The sequence below is a fragment of the Martes martes genome (genome assembly GCF_963455335.1).
Source record: "Martes martes genome assembly, chromosome: 17".
Taxonomy (NCBI): domain Eukaryota; kingdom Metazoa; phylum Chordata; class Mammalia; order Carnivora; family Mustelidae; genus Martes; species Martes martes.
Genome location: NC_137905.1, coordinates 37802004 through 37820169, shown reverse-complemented (window position 1 = coordinate 37820169; position 18166 = coordinate 37802004). Strand labels below are relative to the sequence as shown.

The 18166-nt window shown below is 55.1% G+C and overlaps 1 protein-coding gene across 1 annotated transcript; it reads right to left on the bottom strand.

The window, feature by feature from the left end:
- Positions 1 to 2380: 2380 nt before the first annotated feature.
- Positions 2381 to 11159, bottom strand: PLEKHF1 (pleckstrin homology and FYVE domain containing 1). The gene is made up of 2 exons (XM_080828091.1): positions 11052 to 11159; positions 2381 to 4024 (listed from the first exon to the last, which is right to left on the bottom strand). The coding sequence occupies exon 2, from the start codon at positions 4005 to 4007 to the stop codon at positions 3162 to 3164; it is 846 nt and encodes a 281-aa protein (XP_080684217.1). The 5' UTR covers positions 4008 to 4024; positions 11052 to 11159; the 3' UTR covers positions 2381 to 3161.
- Between the last annotated feature and the right edge of the window lie 7007 nt (positions 11160 to 18166).

Sequence of the window (18166 nt, the reverse complement as noted above, 5' to 3'; positions counted from 1 at the left end):
GTAGGTGAGAGAAAGCAGAATCCCCCAGCAGCCTGGAGGGCAGCCAGCCCCTTCCTGGAACAGCCTGGGGGGCAGCTGGAGGCAGGGCCTGGCCTGACCTGTGACCCAAGCCAGGCTGATGAAGCTGTCTGTAAAGGGGACCAGACGTAACGGAGTCAGAGTTGGGGTCTCCCGAGGCAGCACCTTCCCTTCTCAGGCTCACATCTTCTTTTCTGGGAGGTCCTGCTTCCTCCTAACACATTCCCCTCTGGGCTTCAGTGGCGAGCATCGACCTCTCACACTGGCCCGGGCAAATGTTCAGCCCGTGGCATTTACCTTGCTTCCTGGTGCACCCTCTACTGTAATCCAGAACAGGGGAGGGACCAGGCCTTTAGGAGGAGATGGTGACAGCCCAGGCTTGCCGTCCACCACCCACTACCGCAGGCAGATGTGGCCTCAGCGGAGCCTGGTTCCCCTCTCAGGGATCCTAGGAGTCTGGGATGGCTGTCCAGATGCTCTCTCTGCCTCAGCCACCTGCACACAGCTGTCAGGCAAGCTCTGGAAAGCAAAGAGCAGATTTGCTGCCTTATGGAATGTTCCAGTGGCTCCCGGCTTGCTTATCTGCGCTGGCCCCACCACCTGTGTGGCCTCAGTGCAGCCATGCTGCTCCGGAATAGCTCCTCTCCTCAGGGCCTTTGCACTTGCCATTCCCTCCTTCTGGAATGCCACCTCCCCAGGTGGCATTGCTCACTCCTTCTCACCATTTGGGGGGGAGCTCTCCTCTGTGGGGTGTTTCTGTCCACCTGCCCACCACATCATGCCTCAGTCCCTGTCCCCATCACAGCACACACGGGGACTGACACCACCTGCTCCTGTTACTTGTCTCCTCAGCCAGAGGAGAAACCTTAAGAGTGGGGATCTTGTGTGTCTCACCCACGGCTTGTTCCCAGCACCTGGCATGGTCCAGAGGCCCCCCCCCCCAAAGCTTGTTGGCCACTCAAGCCTTTGAGTCCTTGCAGGCCCTAATAGGTGGGGGCTACTAGGGAAGCAGGGGTAAGGGCCCTGGGCTGAGGGCCGAGCCAGCAGCTGCCCAGCCCTGGTGAGGAGGGCATGTCTCTTGGCCACCTGTCCTGCACGCCTAGGGTCATGTCTGTGCCCCTGTAGAGGCACACCATGTAGAGGTACACCCCATGTACAGGTCCCTGTAGAGAAGGCTGGCGGCACCCAGCTGTAGGCAGTCCTCCTTCCTGTTCACAGGAATGCTGCCTGGTGCTTCTACTCCCCCTTTACCGGGCAAGAGAGGCTCGAGGAGAGTGGGGCTGTGACCAGGAGGCCAGTGGTTGGAGCTGGGCACCTACCCTGGGATGAAGGGACGGGGCTGCCAGGCCTAGCTGTGAGAGGGTATGTGATCTGTCTTCAGGAAGTTGCCCCTTATCCCGTTACCAGTCCTGCCCTGAGCCCGCTGGCCGGGCAAAATCGGCCTGGACCTGTTTGTGCGGCTCAGGGAGGCCAAGGGCTTGAAAACCGGCACGTTGTTCTTGGACACACCTCTGACTCTCCCCCACCCGCTCCTTCTGCCCATGCAAGAAGGCCACAGGCAGGCCCGGGTGCTGGCACTTTACCGCTTCTACCCTCCCTCACAGGGATGGCTCCCCGTCTACAACGGGCTGGGAGCCAGCGACCCGCTGAATCAGACATGGTGCTCTAGCCAGACCCTCGGGTTCTGTCCGCACAGGAGGACTTGAAAACTAGCCAGAGGGGGATTCTTCCCCCGGGGCCTGGAGCCCTGACAAAGGGGTTTTAGGCATGGGGCCATGTGGGCTGGGAGAGGCTTTCCTGGTCCCAGAGTCACTACTTCTAGCTGACAGTGACTTCCCCCTCCGCAGTGGGCTCTGGCCAAGTTCAGCCAGGCAACAGGGAGATGAGAGCAGGAGCAAATCAGGAGACCGTGTCGCCAGCTGCGGGCCAGGCCTCAGGAGGCTGGCATTGAAGCTCCAGCCTCGACACACTTACTCTGAGCAAGGCCAGTCATGGCACGGGGGCTTCCCCAGTCAGTGGCACCCTCCCCAGGGGCAGGCCAGGCAGGAGAATGCCTGGGACAGATTTATGCCAGGAAGGCCCAGGCAGAGCTGGACGAGTGGCTCTGGGTTTGTGTACTGTCCTTCCATTCAGATGACTCACACCTAGGGGACAGGGCTCCAGGCATTGGGCCATGGGCAGAGCACCCAGGGTGATGGGGCCATGTTCTCAGGAAGCAGCCCAGGTGTGGCCCGAATGTCCCACCCCACTGTGCTGCCAGTGTTCCCAGGACACCATGGGAGACGGTTGTGGACATCTGCCACCTCGCATGGTTTCAGCCCCTGATGAGCCATGTCTGAAGCAAGACACTTCTGAACTTTTTGACCACATGAGTGAATAAATGTTCTTTTTATTGTTAAGTCAGTCTGGGTGGGGTTTCTGTCACTGGCAGTGAAGGGTTCTAACAGAAAACACTGCTTTCCTCAGCCATAGAGAGACGAGGGCTGGAGTGAGGGGCATCAGACACCTGGACACCTGGAGAGAAGGGAGATGGGGCCAGAGGCCCGGGCACATGCCTGGGACCCCCGGGAGCCAGGCGGCAGTCCCACGCCTGGTGGGCACCCACAGCATGGCAGTCTGTCTGGCTCAAGGTGAGCCCACATGCCTGGCCTGAGAAGGCCCAGCTAGCCAGGCAAGGTGCATGGGCAGACCTTGTTTCCAGCCCTCCCAGTCTTCCCTGGGGGTACGCTTTTCTGGGGGGCAGGTGCTGGGGTGCATGGCCTCAGGGGACCTCATTCCAGTCCTATCTTCCCTCTGGTCCTCTGAAAGGTGCCTCTGGTTGTCTAGCTCAAGGGATCATCTGGGACTACAGCTCCTAGGGCTGAGAAAAGGCACTGTTTGTTCCTAAGAGGCCAAAGTGTTTTGGGTTTGCTAAGTGGACAGAGAATTACCTGAAGTGGAAAAGAAGGATGCCAACGTCCAGCAAAAAAGGCACTAGGATCCAGAGAGAAAGAGCCATTCCCACTGCACCTGCCACCCGTGGGGGCAGGGTCCTGGGGGCTGGGGGGCAGCCTGGGAACTCTGCCCTCGCCCGGGCCTGGGCCATGGAGTCTGCCTGGATGCAGAAGGGCCTGGGAGCCCCTCCCTCACAGCCGCAGACACGGTCAGCTGTGGAAGGCTGACCAGGAGACGCCTGAGGCGTAGAACTCCACATGGCTGGGCCAGTCGCCATCCCCACTGCCCTCCTTGTCCTCGTCAGAGTCTTCCTCGTCCCCGCTGGACGCCCCAGCGCCGGCCCCGGGGAGGTAGGCCGGCTGCCCGGGGGACCCCACGCCCGGCTCCTCCTCCTCCTCCTCCTCCCTCCGCTGGCAGGCGGCCAGCTCGCGGTAGCACAGGCTGCAGACGCGCAGGGGCTTGGGCGACAGGCGCGGCAGGAGGAAGCGCTCCCGCGAGCACTCGGCACACACCACGAAGCCGCACTTGCGGCAGTGGTGGCGCCGCGTGAGGGCGGAGAAGCGCGTCTGCGTGCAGCGCATGCAGATGTCCGTGGCCTTGTCGGGGATCCAGGGCGCCGCGTGCTCCGTGCTGGGCGGGCGGCCCGTGGCCCGCAGCTGCCGCCGCACGCACTCCTCGATGTGGCTGATCCACTCCTGGCGCTCCGTGGCGGAGGCGGCCGACACCACGAAGGACTTCCTGGCCGTCTTGATCATCCAGCGGTTCTTGGCCCGCGGCGTCTCGGGCAGCGGCTCGAGGGTCACCTCCTCCAGCGGGATGACGTGCTGGCTGCGGTACTTGCGCTTGGGGAGCACCACGCTGCCGTACACCAGGATGTCGTTGAACAGGAAGAAGATGCGCGGCTTGGCCTTCTTGCGGCACTCCTTGGTGAGCACGCCCTCGCCCAGCAGCACCCGGCCGGGCAGGGCCAGCGGCTGCCCGGACGCCCCGAAGCAGCTCTCCACCGCCGCGATGCGCTGGCTGTTGATCTCCGTGTTGGCCAGGGAATCCACCATCTTCTCCGGCCGCAGGGCTGTGGGAGGGGCGGTGGGTGAGGGAGGCGGCAGCTGGCCGGGCGCCTCGGGGCGGGGGTAGGAACCATACAGCTCTCTCCAGCTCACTGACCATCCCCACCCCCCATCCATTACCCCACTGGAACCCACAGCGCCCAGACGGCCAGCCAACCACAGACCCGCTGCCCCAGTAGCCAGAGCCAGCTCTTCCACAAGGAGCTGCTGAAAGATGAAGGAGGAGTCCCCAGTGCGGGGGGGGGGGGGGCAGGTGGAAGTCAGCCAGGGATGGGGGGACAGCAGCGAAGAGATGTGACTAATCCGGGCCATCGCTGTGGCCCAGGGCGGGGGCGGGGGGTCAACTTCCTGGGGAGCCTTGGGAGCCAGAGGAGAACACCCCCCACTGGCATCCACCCAAGGGGCAAGGATACTGAGCCCCGACCCCCGCCCAACACCAGAGACCTGGCTCTTGGGCCTGCCCCAGGTGGAAGGGTGCAGGGGCGTGTACCGGGACAGCAAGTGCCAGGCACCTGCGCCCCTAACCCACCATGGCCTCTGCCATCCAAGCCAAAGCATCACAGACCTGCACCTGCTCCCTTGGCCTCTGGCTCAGTGGGCACCACTGCCCCTGTCACAGGTACCACGTGCTGACTGCCTCCTCCATGTCAAGCATGACTCTCTTATTTAGTCCCCACACCAACCTGAGGAGGCAGAATCCCCCACTGACAGGGGGAAACTGAGGCTCTGTAAGTAGGGGGCCCAGAGCTTGTTCCCCGGGGGGACAGTGCCTTCCTCCATGGAGTGTGGGGTCCTCTCTGTCCTCCTCTGCCAAGCATGAAATGTCAGTAGCCCAGATCTCATCCAGGCGCCCCCTTGTTCTGTTCACACACACTCCCTTTGACCCTCGGGACTCGCAGCTTTGAAGATCACCCACATCCCACTGACTCCCCGGATCAAGCCTCCAGCTGTGGCTTCTCTGCTGCGCTGTTAAGCCTGGACATCCACCTGCCCACATGATTTCCTACCTGCTCATCTAAGAAGGTTCTCAAATTCAACATGCCCAGCATAAACCCAGCTTTTCCCTCCAGTTCCTCTTTGCCATAAGCAGAACCACTGTTCACCCATCTGTTCAAGCCCCAAATCAAGGACTCATCCTCCTCTTTCCTGTACCCCCAAGAGTCACCTCATGAACAAACTCCACCATTTTTCTCTCTCACAACTGGCCAGAGTTTGCCTACTTCTCACCACACAGCTACATGACTGAATCAACAGCAAGGCGCCATGAGGTCTTGCCTGAAATAGGCTGTCCCTGGGCTCTCAGTTCTCATCTCCCTTCAGAAAGGGTCTCTGACAACCCCATCTCAAGTACATGGTTGGCAAACTATGGCCTGAGGGTCAAATCTAGCCCACAGCCAGTTTCTGTAAATAAAGTTTTATTGGAACACAACCACACTCGTTCATTTAAATTGTCTGTGGCTGTTTTCATGCTGCAATGGCAGAGATGACTCACAGTGACGGACACCGCAGGCTATAAAGCCTGAAATATTTACTACCTGGTCCTTTACAGAAAAAGTTTACTGCCAGTTTCTCTAAGACGTTACCCTATTTTGCTTTTTCTTTTTTTTTCTTTTTTTTTTTTTTAAGATTTTATTTATTTATTTGTCAGAGAGAGAGAGAGCGCGAGCGAGCATAGGCAGACAGAGTGGCAGAGGGAGAAGCAGGCTCCCTGCGGGGCAAGGAGCCCGATGTGGGACTCGATCCCAGGACGCTGGGATCATGACCTGAGCCGAAGGCAGCTGCTTAACCAACTGAGCCACCCAGGTGTCCCCTATTTTGCTTTTTCTTCCAGGACTTACCAGGACCTAGTATTTTCTTGTCTATCATTTGCTTACATGTTTTCTATTTCCCTCACTGGGTTCTAAGCATGAGAACAGGAGCCTTTTCTTGTTCACTACAGTATCCCCAGTGCTTGAAACAGTGCCGAGCACACAGTAGGTGTTTTGTAAGTTGCTGGTGAATGAAGGAACCTTTCCAAAGCTCCCCGAGGGTCTGCCATGTGTGAGTCAGCCTTACTTCTGAGGAAAAAGCTGGTGAGAGCTGACCTCACAGCCACCACCATGTGCACAAGTGTGCCCAGGCACACATAGCATGGCCCTGGCCGAGCTGATCACACACGTGGTATTTCTGGGTCACCACATTGCAGTTCTAGAAGTCAGACCATGTATGGGAAACCACAGTGGGGCCCAGTGTGGGGGCTGAATGCATTGCACAAGAGGGGTGCTCAGCCCCCTGAGTCACATACCACTTGCCCTCTTCAGACCACAGGGCATCCTGAGAAGTGCTGCCCACACCACCTTATATAAGAACCACTATTTTTAGGTTGCTAATCTTGGTTTTGTGTTGCAAACCTCGCTGATTGTTGGTGACAGCCCTGGGCTGTCCTGCTAGGACGGATCAGTGGGTCCCTGTTGTGGACAATCTGGCAAAATTCCAGAGGCCACCGCCCCCCACCCCCGGCGTGGGCTGAGTGCTGGGATGGGCCAGCTGAGGGCTCCACCGGAGGAGCTCAGAGTACAGCCAAGGGAGATCCCCAAGGGCCGTGAGTTCATGACCTGCTGTGGAGACGAGAGAGATGCCTAGCAGTGGGGGAACAGGTCCCACAGCTGGGCCACTCACACGTGGGAAGACTGCCGGCAGCTATGATGACTCACCCAATCCACGCGGGTCAACATGGAGTGACCACAGACATCAAACACTGAGTGGAGAAAGCAGCCTGCCAAATGGTATGTGACAGCTCATGTGCAGACATTACACAACGTTGCAAAAGTGTTCAAGACACTAGATCTACAAATGAAGATGGAGAGGATGAGCCTCACACTCACGAGGGTGGCTAACTATCAAAATAAATAAGTAAATAAATAAATAAAACCCTAAAACCCACAGGTAATAACAAGGGTTGGGAAGGACACGGAGAAGTTGAAACCCTGGTGCACTGTTGCGGGGGAGGGATGTAAACTGGTGTCGTGCTGTGGAAAAGAATACGGAAGCTCCTTGAGACATCAAACACAGAAACACCATCTGACCCAGTAATTCCATTCCTGGGTGTCTCCCCACAAGACGGGAAGCAGGGTCTCAAAGTGGTACTGCACACCCACGTTCACGGCAGCGTTATTCACAGCAGCCGAGAGGTGGAAGGAACCCACATGTCTATCGATGACTGAAAGGCTGGACAAAATGTGCAACAGAAGGTAATTCAGCCATAACAGGAAGGAAATTCTGACCCCTGCTACCACGTGGATGAATCCCGAAGACATTTATGCTCCGTGAAATAAGTCGGTCACCAAATGACAAGTACTCGTCCGGTTCCACTCCCATGCAGCATTGCAAGTAGTCAAATGCATGGAGACAGAAAGTAGAAAGGTGGTGGCCCAGGTTGGGGGGGCGGCAGGAGGAAGAAGAGCTGTTATTTAATGGGTAGAGAGTTTCAGTTTTGCAAGACGAAAAGAATTCTGGAGATGTTTCACAGCAATGGAAATATACTTAATACCACTGAACTGTACACTTAAAAATGGTTAAGACAGGTTAAAATCAAATGATGGACCCAGACCAAAGAAAGTGGCCTGAAGAAGGGGCACCTGGATGTAACCAGCAATGGTGGGGAGGGGGGGTCAAGCAGGACTTCACCTTTATAATATTCTTTCTTTCATTTAAAAAAAAAAAGCAGCAGCAAAGTGATAAAACACAATACCGGTCAATTCCAGGAAGTGGGAACGTGAGCGTCTTTTTCTTTCTCTCTGCCTAAATGTAAGGTCCTCAAAAAGACAAGCCACAGGACAGAGTCTGCATCCAGAAACCTGAGTTCTCCTGGCTGGGAGCTCCATGCTGCGGGGCTCGCGACGGGTCATCTGGTGGGGCCTCCCCTGACCGCCCAGGGACACGAGCGAGGTTGGGAGGGAGCCCTGAGAAAGGATGCCACTCATTCCCTTCAAGCTCACCTATGTGTCACCCAGTCTTGTGGCCACAGACCAAGGCTTACTTAACACATTTGGCAGCTAAGACAGACAGACAGACTATGTGCTGAGACAGCAGCCAGCAGACGGCCCCCATCCGGCCCTAGGGGTTTGGTGAGCTCGAGAGGCCAGCTTGCCCGGGTCCCCCTCTGACCCGACGCCACCCAGAGGGGCAGCCTGCAGGAAGTGAAGAGCAGCACCCAGGGAAGGGAGAGGTTTAGGCAAGAGAGAGCCTACAACACTGTCTCCTTAGGACAGGGGAGGAGAGAGCTGACCCATGCCTCCTGGGGCCGACCTGCCTCAGGACAGCCTCTGGCTTTGGGATACTGCGTGTGTTGCCTCTGGGCGGGGTATCCAGCACCCAGGGTGCTGGCAGAGAGTGGACACTTCTGAAGGGTAAGTGTCTGGCAGTGGGGCAATGAACAGAGTTGCTTTCGGGGGGAGGGTTTGGGAGGCTGCTAGGCTCCTGGGCTGGCCCTCCTGAACACAAGTGATCCCACCGCCTGAGTGGGCTAAAGGTACGTCATGAGCACGGGGGTCTGGGGAGCCAGGATGCGACAGTTGCTTGATGGTTCTGTGCATGAGGGCCGAGGTGTTGCATGTGATCTACCAGCCCACGTCAAGTCCGATCCAGTGCCCACTTTTCGAAATCCAATTCATTGGAACGCCACGACAGAGACTGGCTTACAAAGCTGAAAACATTTACCATTTGGCCCCTTATAGGAAAAATTTGCAGACCCTCATCTATGCCTGATCTGTACCACCCCATGCTGTCAAATGTGTAACACACCTACTCCAGGGACACACCTGACATAGGGCTGTGTCCTGAGTGAACTTGTTCTCTCCTCTCCTCCACTCAGAAACAGTTTGTGTGATTTAAGAGAGATGTCTGGGACCCCACCTTGGGAACCCTGGAAAGCAGGTGGGACCCAGCTCTCCTGTGAGAGCTATAGTTGGGGATATCAGAAAGGGAGGTATCTGGCCAAGATCACAGAGGTGGGGAGTCAGGACGCTGGCCCCTTATACCGTCCTTTGGCTTCTTCTGACTGGGGCCAGGCTGATTCATCACTGCCCCTCCTTCCCTCTAGCCCCAACCAGGTCCCCTGGATTTCACCCCAGGCCTTCTGGATTTCACCTTCCAAATGTGTACTGTAAGTCCTACTGTGCTTGGCACCAGGTAACAGCAAAGAAGTAGGGACCGGGCCCTTGAGTAAGAGACTCCCCAGGGGGACAGTCAGGCTAGTAAGTAAATCAACAAGGTAATGTCTGCTCGTGCGCATGATAACTGCCATGAAGCAAAAGGCTGATCTGACCGGCAGAGCTGGGGTGGGGGTGGGGGTCAGGCAAGACCTGGTGAGGAAGTAACCTTGCACCAACCTTAGGCTGCATGAAAGAGCCAGTTATGCAAAGGCTGGAGGAAAGAATGTTCTGGGCCTTGGGAACAGCTCAAGAATCTGATCCATGGAGGCCACGGAGGAAGGAGTGAGGGTAAGAGTTAAGGTCAAAGAGTGCCATGATCCAGGTCCCTTCCTTCCAGAGGGGCTGCCCCTCAGCTGTGTCTAACCCTGTGCTTCCTGGAGGCCCTTTCCATGAAAACAAAACAAAACAAAACAAAAACAAAATAGTAATAAGGAAAATAAACCAGAGGTGCTATTAACTAGGAGCTTACAGCTCACCAGATACACCAGTAAGCACATTAAAAATATTCTCTCCCTTAATCCTCAACAAAGTCCCAGGCGGGAAAGTACCACTCCCATCATCAAAATTACTACCCAAGGGCCCAACAGAGTGATGCAGGAGCCCAGCTCCAAGAAGGATGTTCTTGACCAAAGACAGAATCAGAAATCCTCAAGTTCAAAGGGCAGGGTCCCTCTCTAAACACCAGATCCCCTGCCCCACCCCCAACCCCATCCAACTCAAGGATCCCTTGGGGGTGGCCAGGGTAGGTCCCTTAGCTCAGCTGGGCTGCCTCCCCTCCTGTTTTGGCAGCCCTGAGGGCTGTCGTGTGCAGGGACGCAGGCCAAAGTCAGAGTCATCCCTCAGCCTGCACAGACCCCACTGGAAATTATGTGCCCAGGAACAGCCCAGTATTAAGTGGAAACTGTGCGCAGAATGACCCCAGCAATGATCCTCCCCTCCTCGAAGGCTTCTGACCGTCTGGGGTGAGATAAGAACTTTGTTCAAATTGCAAACCAGTGTTTTCCTTGCACTGTGGAGAAGGAGGCTCAGAGCGCCTCCGAACTTTGGAAATTTCTGGAACCTTCGGAACCTTCCTGTTCTCCCCATGTAAAGGAGGCTGAAGACACCACTCCTTAACTCCTTAACTGAAGACACTCCTCCTTAACCCTTCAGTGTTCAGGGAGAGAGAAAGGAAAGGAGATTCCAGCTGATTCCAGGCTGGGAAGGAACAGTCATCTCTATGGGCCTGCTTTAGTGCCATTTCCTTCAGCAACTTTAACCAAAATCACAAACTCCAATGCTTCAGGGGCCAGGCTGTTCCACAGTGAGAGAGGACAGAGAGGACCAAGGCCGCCCAGAAAGCACTGTCACCCTCCCCCCACCTCCCAGGTCCACTGGGGCAGCTGACTCTGCTCACTTGTGCAGACCCCCAAAACTGGGACCAAGATGTAAGGTCCTGATGGCGGCCTCAGGGCAGGACTCTCCGCCAAGGGACGAAGGGTGTGCGGAGATCCTTGCCGCCCCAGGGGGAAGCACCCGCGGGCGCCTCCGGACCTCCTCCGGTCCCAGGTCTCGCTTCCCCCCAGGACCTGGCTTCGACCCCAGAGCTGCTTTATCTGTGCTCACCCCCCTCTCCCTGGAGCCCCTGCAGCCTCCACCCTGCCTCCTGCACTCCCAACCAGCAGTAAGCGCCCTTTCCCGCGCCTCTGCTCTGGGTCAGAGTCCGAGGTGGCCCCTGCTGCTGCGTGCCTGTCCCTCCCGAGCCCCGGAGCCACCTCGACAGGCCGGCCAGGGGACTTTGGAAGCGGTGGACAAGCAACCCGCCTTCCCCGCGCGTCCCTGCCGGGTCGGAGGACCTTACCTCCTCCGCCGGGTCCCTGCGCGCCTGCACTCCGCCGGCACCCGTTCCGCGAGTCCGCTTTAGCCGTAGCGTTCCGCTTCGGGTCCCGGCCCTGCCGCGCCGCGGACTCCGCCGCTGTCCCACCCTCTCCGGACACGCCCCCCGCGTAGGCTCCACCAGTCAGAGCCTCGGAGCGCGGGCCGGGGCGGAGCCTGGGTTCCTGGCTCTCTGTGCAGGAGTTCCCGGGAAGAGAGCAGAGCCCAGGCAGTTAGAATGGGCTGGCGGTAAGTGGCCGCCGCTGGCAGAACCTAGGCCAAGGTACTTTTCGGCATCTCCCGGGGCTGGTTCTCCAGTCTGACTCCCCCAGCCACTGCCCAGTTTCTCGTGGCGCCCGCCACAGCTCCGCACCCTTCCTGCTCGAACCTCCCTGGAGACCATCCTTGCTGGACTTCTAAGGGAGACCTTGGAATTACTGTGCTTTGTGCTGCCTCTGGCGAGCCTCATTGCTGCTCCCTGACATAGTCATCTCCTCTCCGCAACCGAGAAACTAACAATCATAAACTTAAAAATCAGCAGCACTTAATGCTTTTTATATTTTAAACTTCTTATAGAGGAAAGTTGCAAACCTGCATTGAAGGAGAGCCCAGTTTAGTGGACTGCATGCACTCATGACACCCTCCAGCATTCCCAGCACCTGACGCTACAGCCCCACCCAGACCCTCCCCTGCCTGTTGGGACACTGGAATGAAATTCCAGGCCTCACTGCTCCAGGAAGCCTGTCCCAGCCTCCTTCTGGTCCCCTCCCAGCACCTCATCTCACACTGGCTTCTTCCTGTTCCTCAAAACCCCAAGGTTGTTCCCACCTCTGGGCCTTTGCACGTCCCTTGCCTCCAGCTCTTCCCATGGCTGCATTTTTGGCATTCAAGCCTCAGCTCAAACTGCCATGTCCTCACAAGCTTCCCTGACCACCCAAAGCAGCTCCCTGCCTCCACCCCACCACTCTCAACTACCTCACCCAGTTTTATTATTTTGTAAAGTATTTCTCCAGCCTGAAGTCATCTTATTCAGTGACTTGTTTACGTGTTCTTGGCTTGTCTCCCTCACCTAGGCAGTGAGCCCCACGGACTGGACTATATTGATCTTGTTCCTTTATCTCCAGTGCCCAGAACCAAGTTGAGCACTTAGTAGAAATGCGGTCACTGTCTGTCCCACAGATGCAGTTTGTCTTGCCAAATCGGGCGGATGCTGGGCACTTTGGATAGGAGCCAGATGTGGCCGGTGCAGTGTCTGCTGGCCAGGACCACGACCAGAGACAGCAGCAGGAGCAAGAGCTGATCCCACCTGGAGGCTGCAGCAAGGAGGTCTGAGCTGAGCAGGGGTGACCTGTCCTCTGGGTGGTGCAGGCTGGACCTGTGAGTTGGGGGCTGGCCTCTCCCAGCGCAGGATATGGGCTAAGAAGGAAAGGGAATGAGAAAAGGGAGGAGAAGGGAGGGAGAGGCCTGCAGAAAGAAGAGGAGTGGAGGTGGTAGACCAGTGAGAGGGCCACCAGTTGTGGCCTTGGAGAGCCCCCTCCACCACCTTCTGCTGTTAGCTCCGCAGCAGCACAGACAGTGCTTACTGAGCTTATGGCCTCAGAGAAGTAAACACATATGAAATGCATTGCCAACCTTCATATTGCGAGCTTTCACATAAAATTCAGGATTTTCACCTTCTCATAAATCAGAGGATTTGAAAACATGGTCCTCCATCTGCTCGTGGAACTGTCCCCGTCAGACTGGGCACATGACCCCATTCACCACAGTCCCACCTCACTCTGTGGCTTCCCTCTTGCCCCACATTACCCGTGTATGTGCTTCCAGTCAAATAAGCAGCTGCATTGAGCAGTCCTGATGGGACAGCCAGGCCTCTACAACATCGGAGAAGGACACCAGCCCCAACCATCTCATAGGCTGATGTAGAACCAGGCAGGTCGGTTGGGACACTGAGACACTGGGAAATGCCACCTCACGTGTACACACAGCTTGTTGCTGGGGGTAGATCCTGGAGGAGGACACTGCGCTGAGCCTTCAAGGCCATGTTCCATGACTGCTTCAGGACCAGGTCCCCCACCTCCCTAGCAAGAGGGGCTTCATGGGGAAGGTAGGCCCTGCCTGGGGTCATGGAAGGGAACCAGAAAATCTTTGAAGGCAGGGCTATCCAGTTAGAGACAGCACCCTGCCATCTATCACAGCACCTGGCATGCAGTAGGTGTCAGGAAAGGGAGGCCTCTCCATGGTTCTGGGAAACTGGAGGGAGGAGGCACACTGTTGGTCTGGAGGTGGGAGACCTCAACTAGCCTTGTCTCACTGCTGGTCCAGGACCCACTGGGGCCTCAGTCTCCTCCTCTGTCCCTGGTTCCAGTCCTGACATTCTGTGCCTCCGGGTGGAGCCCTGGGAAATCCCTTGGAGGCAGCAGAGAATCTACTCTGCTAGCCATCTGCCCCTTCCCAGCAGGGACCAGCTGTGGGTGGAGAAGACCTGGGCGGAGGGCCTGCTCCTCCAAATAAGAGGAAAAACTCGTGACTCAGGGAAAGGCAGAAGTTGACTTAGCCAAGCCACAAGCTGTGGAAAAAATGAGCTCTCCCCGAGGCTTTTTTTTTTTGTTTTCCTCCTGGGGTAAGAAACCCTTTCTGAGGGAAAGCTGAATTCCGGAGTACGGGAACCAGACTTTCAGGAAACTTCAAGTCTCACAACTTTCAGGTTAGGAGTTCTGGCAATCAGCTCGGTGGACAATGCCAGAAATTTATATTGGATCTTTTTGTTAAGTTTTGTCTAAGTGCCTAGTGCTGTGAGCTAAATACTTCATATTATCTTATGTCTCCTCAGCCTAGACCTGTCGGTCCCCGCCTTGGGCTTGAGAAAGTGAGGCAGACACAAAGTATTTAGGGCGAAGGATCTGGACCAGCACAAACGTTGCAGCAAGAGGAAGGGAAAACACATGGGGCAAAGTAGAAACAGGTGCTGACGCTAGGTCAGGGGTTGGCCGACCTTCTGTAAAGGGTCAAATAGTCAACAGTTGGTGTCTGTGTGCCCAGACCCCTGGGAACAATGCAGATCCGCTGTTGCACCGAGAGCAGCCCTAGATGGGCGCCCGCCCATGAGCGAGCTTCACTCAGCGATGCTGACGTCTGAGTGTCCGATCAGGTTCGTGTGTTATGAAACTTCATTCTCATTTTCACTTTTTTTCTCAGCCACTTAAAAATATAAAAGCCATTGTTAGCTCATGGGTCATGCAAAAACAGGCTGGAGGCAGGAGTTTGCTGCCCCCTGACTTACAGATGTCCGTCATTGTTCCTTACAACACTTCTCCTTTGAAAATATTCAAAACAGAAAGTTGGGCAAACAAGTAAAGAAAAAAAAAAAAAAAAAGAAACAGTGGTTGTCCTACTTCTCACGGCCGGGTCATGAACTCGACTTCAAGTTGGTTCACTTCCGGTGATTCTGCACGCTGCTTGCTTTATCAGTGACACACCTGAGGCTGAGTCCGCAAGCCGCGGAGACGTGGACATTAGGAAAGATTTTTCATGCAATGGTTAGGAGGATTAATTTTAAAGGAGGAACCCCTGAGAGGTTTGGGACTGCTGGATTTTTTTTAAAGTGTTGTTGGGTTTTGGATGGCTGAAGTATCACATTTGAAACTGAGAGGAAACCTGCACTCTGTGCAACCACGGAACAGCCATGGCTTCACCTCCCTCTGCTGTGTCAATATTTACTCCTTCCTGTGCGTGTGTGTGCCCATGCGTGTCGTTCCAAGTCTGCACCTCCTTGTCACGTTTGCGGGCAGTGTAGACCCGTTTCCCATCGCGCGTGTCCCCATGAGGCTGTGACCAGGCCAAAGGGGAAAACCAGTAACACGAGAAGAGAAACACTGCCCTTTGAAAAACACTTCAGATGGATGAAATAAATGTTGCATTAAAGATCATTTTCAGAATGATTTATTCACGCCTACTTTCTTGAAGAGGGTAAAGCCAAGGGACCTCTGACAGTGGGGGATTGTCAGGTTCCATCTGGGTCATGCGTTCATTCCACAGTTCCTGGACACTGTGCACGGCCAAGCAGTGGAGGCAGAGATAAACGGGGCAGGGCCTCTGCCCTTGGGATGCTCGCAGTGGAGCAGGGGGCACTGCTGTGAGAATATGTTCATCCATGAGGAGCCAGAGCCGCTCACCCTGAGCAAAGGGCATCTCAGGTGAGAACTGTCTGGGTTGGATACCACATCTTGGAGCACAATTTTGGCACCAAAAAGTCAGCCCTTGTGGCCTGGGTGCGAAAGAACTCTTCATGTGCTGCATTTAAGGCAAGACAGGAATTTTAGGGACCAGGAGGATGGAAGCTGGAGAGAGAAAAAGGCCCAGTGTGTGGCGTGGGAGAGGGCCAGCGGAGGCTTTCTGGCTGAGGAGTGGGGCTGGGGCAGCTGAGAAGGGCTTCCAAGGACAGGGCGGGTGATATTCCATTTGAATTACTTGCTGGGCTGCCCAAGATGCCCCCACATTTTTGGCCGTCACCCCTCAAAGCTTCATGAAATCCACACCTTTGCTGGCAAGGATGCAAATTATTATATCCAACTTCCACAGTGGCCAGTGTGGCAACATCTATCACCTTGAGAAGGCATGGGCCCTTCTGTCCTGCTAGTCTCCTCCTAGAAACTTATTCTTAGACATAATTGTATTTGTGCAAAAGGATATATGCTCATATGTATTCACTGCAGCTCCACTTACTACAGGAAATAATGGGACAGCCTAAATATCCATGGACAGAGAGCTAGTTAAATCATGGACCTCCACAATGTGGCAGGGCTCAGTGCAGTGAAAGGGAGGAAGGCAGGTCCCTATGACCCAATGTGGAAGGATTTCCAAGACCTATTGAGCGGAAAGGTAAGGTGCAAAGTGTGTGTATACGTGTGACTTCCTGCATGAGTATGTGTGAAAGTTATTGCCAGCACAGTTGGTGAGAAGCTGGTCCCAGCGGTTGCCTCTGGGGGGGCAAAAGGGTGGTGTGGACCTGTGGTAGAGGGACTCACATCTTATACCCTTGCTGATTCCTTCCCATGCTGCACAAACGACCCTGTGTAACCAGCAGAGATTGTGGAGATGACCACCTGTGACAGTCCACACTCGGCCTTGCTGTCTTGGATCACTTGCTTCAGGGGAAGGCAGCTCCTTGGACCTGAGCCTGGTCGAGCAGCCCTGGGGAGATGGCCGCCTAGTGAGAAACCTCCGCAGGAGCTGGCCGGCCCCATGAGGGATCGTCTGGGCCCCGGGAAGCTCTGAGGAGACTGCAGCCCAGACTGACATCTGACTGGCAACCTTCTGAGCGACCTTGAGGCAGAACCGTCCAGCTAAGCCCCTCCCCAACTCCTCACCCACAGAAACCATGTGACATGCCAAATGTTAATTGTCTCAAGTCTCCAAATTTTAAGATAGCTTGTTGTGCATCAGTTTGTTCTACATCCTTTTATTTCTTCTAGATGTTGTACCTTGTGCATCTGTGCATGTCCAGACAGTGGTGGTGATCATGTTGGTCATAATCCTAACCATCTATATCACATGGACTGTGTGTGTGGTACTTCAGGGCGATCAGCACTGGATAGTTGTGGGGTGCAGAGGTAGGAACCAGCGCAGAGCAAGGAACCCTGCCTAAGTAGGACTCCCTGTAAGTGCTCAGAGAGAGGGAAGAGGAGGCTGACTTCCAGGTGTGTGTGTGTGTCTGTGTGTGCACATGTGTGTGTGTGCAGCACACAAGCAGAAGTTTCATACCAGCTGCCTGCAGGCCCACAGACCCTTTCTGTTTGGCTGGTTCCCTGGATTTTAAAATCTGAACTTGACACCCACCAGAATTGCTAGAATTGTTAATGTTGACGATGTCAAGTGTTGGCAAAGATATAAAGCAAGTGGATTCTCATAGGTTGCTGGAAGGAGTATAAATGGATACAAGTCCTTTGGAAAACCATTTGGGAGAGTCTACTGAGCTCAACATATGCTATCCTATGGCCCAGAAATTTTACTCCCAAGTGTGTATCTGAGAGGAGAGAGGCCATGAGTCCCCCAAAGTCAATGTGCAGGAATGTTATTCATAATAGTAGATTAATCAAAGCCAAGGAGGGGCTCATTGAAACATCTGATCTATAACCAATCAGCCAGCACAAGTTTACAGCCTGAATTTGTGACTGTTGTTTGAGGTCAGACAGGGTCAATCTGGGACTGAGTCCTTAACCTGTAGGATCTGATGCCATCTCCAGGTAGATGGTGCCTGAATTGAGCAGAATTGTGGGACACCCAGGTAGTGTTTGAGAATTGCTTGTGTGGGGGGGGGTGGGGTGGGGAACCCATACCTTGGAACTGGGTGCTGAATGTTAATGCCCTGTTCCTCCTGCTGCAGGGATCATGGTGGATGGATGGTTCAGAAGCTGCTCTTCCATGCCAAGACCCTACTTCATCCAGGCTGCTCCCAGCCAATGTCTGAGCATGCAGGGTGCCAATACTGGTCCGTTCCTGTGAGATGTGGGACCTTGGGCAATGTATTAGTTTGGGCTGCTGTCACAAGTTATAGACAGGGGAGCCTAAGAAGTAAAAAATTATTTCTGACCCTCCTGGAGGCTGGAAGTCTGAGATCAGGGTGCCATCATGGTTGGGTTCTGGCAGAGCCCTCGTCTGGGTTGTAGACTGTCATCTCTTCCTTGTACCCTTACGTGGGGGAGAGGGCTAGTTAGCTCTCTGGCCTCTTCTCATGGGGGCACTAATCCCATTCATGAGGGCTCCACCCTCATGACCTGTGTACCTCTGAGAGGACCAAATCTTATCACATTGGGATTAGGTCTCAACATATGAATTTTAGAGGGGACATGCTTAGTTCATGTCAGGCTACGTTGGCTTGGGGATTCCCCCATTGGCCTGGCGAAGCTTCCCTGACACTGTTCTGAAGTTGGAGACTTTTTCTACCCAGTTCTTCTTTCTCTCTTTCTTTCTGGGTGTCCCACCAGCAGAGTAGTCTGCAGGCTCTCCCCAACTTTCCTGGAAACCTCTTTATCCTTCATGGGTCTTCCTTCCTATTCATGGGCTGCATGTCTGCTCCTGTCTTGGTGTGTGCTTATTGGAAGA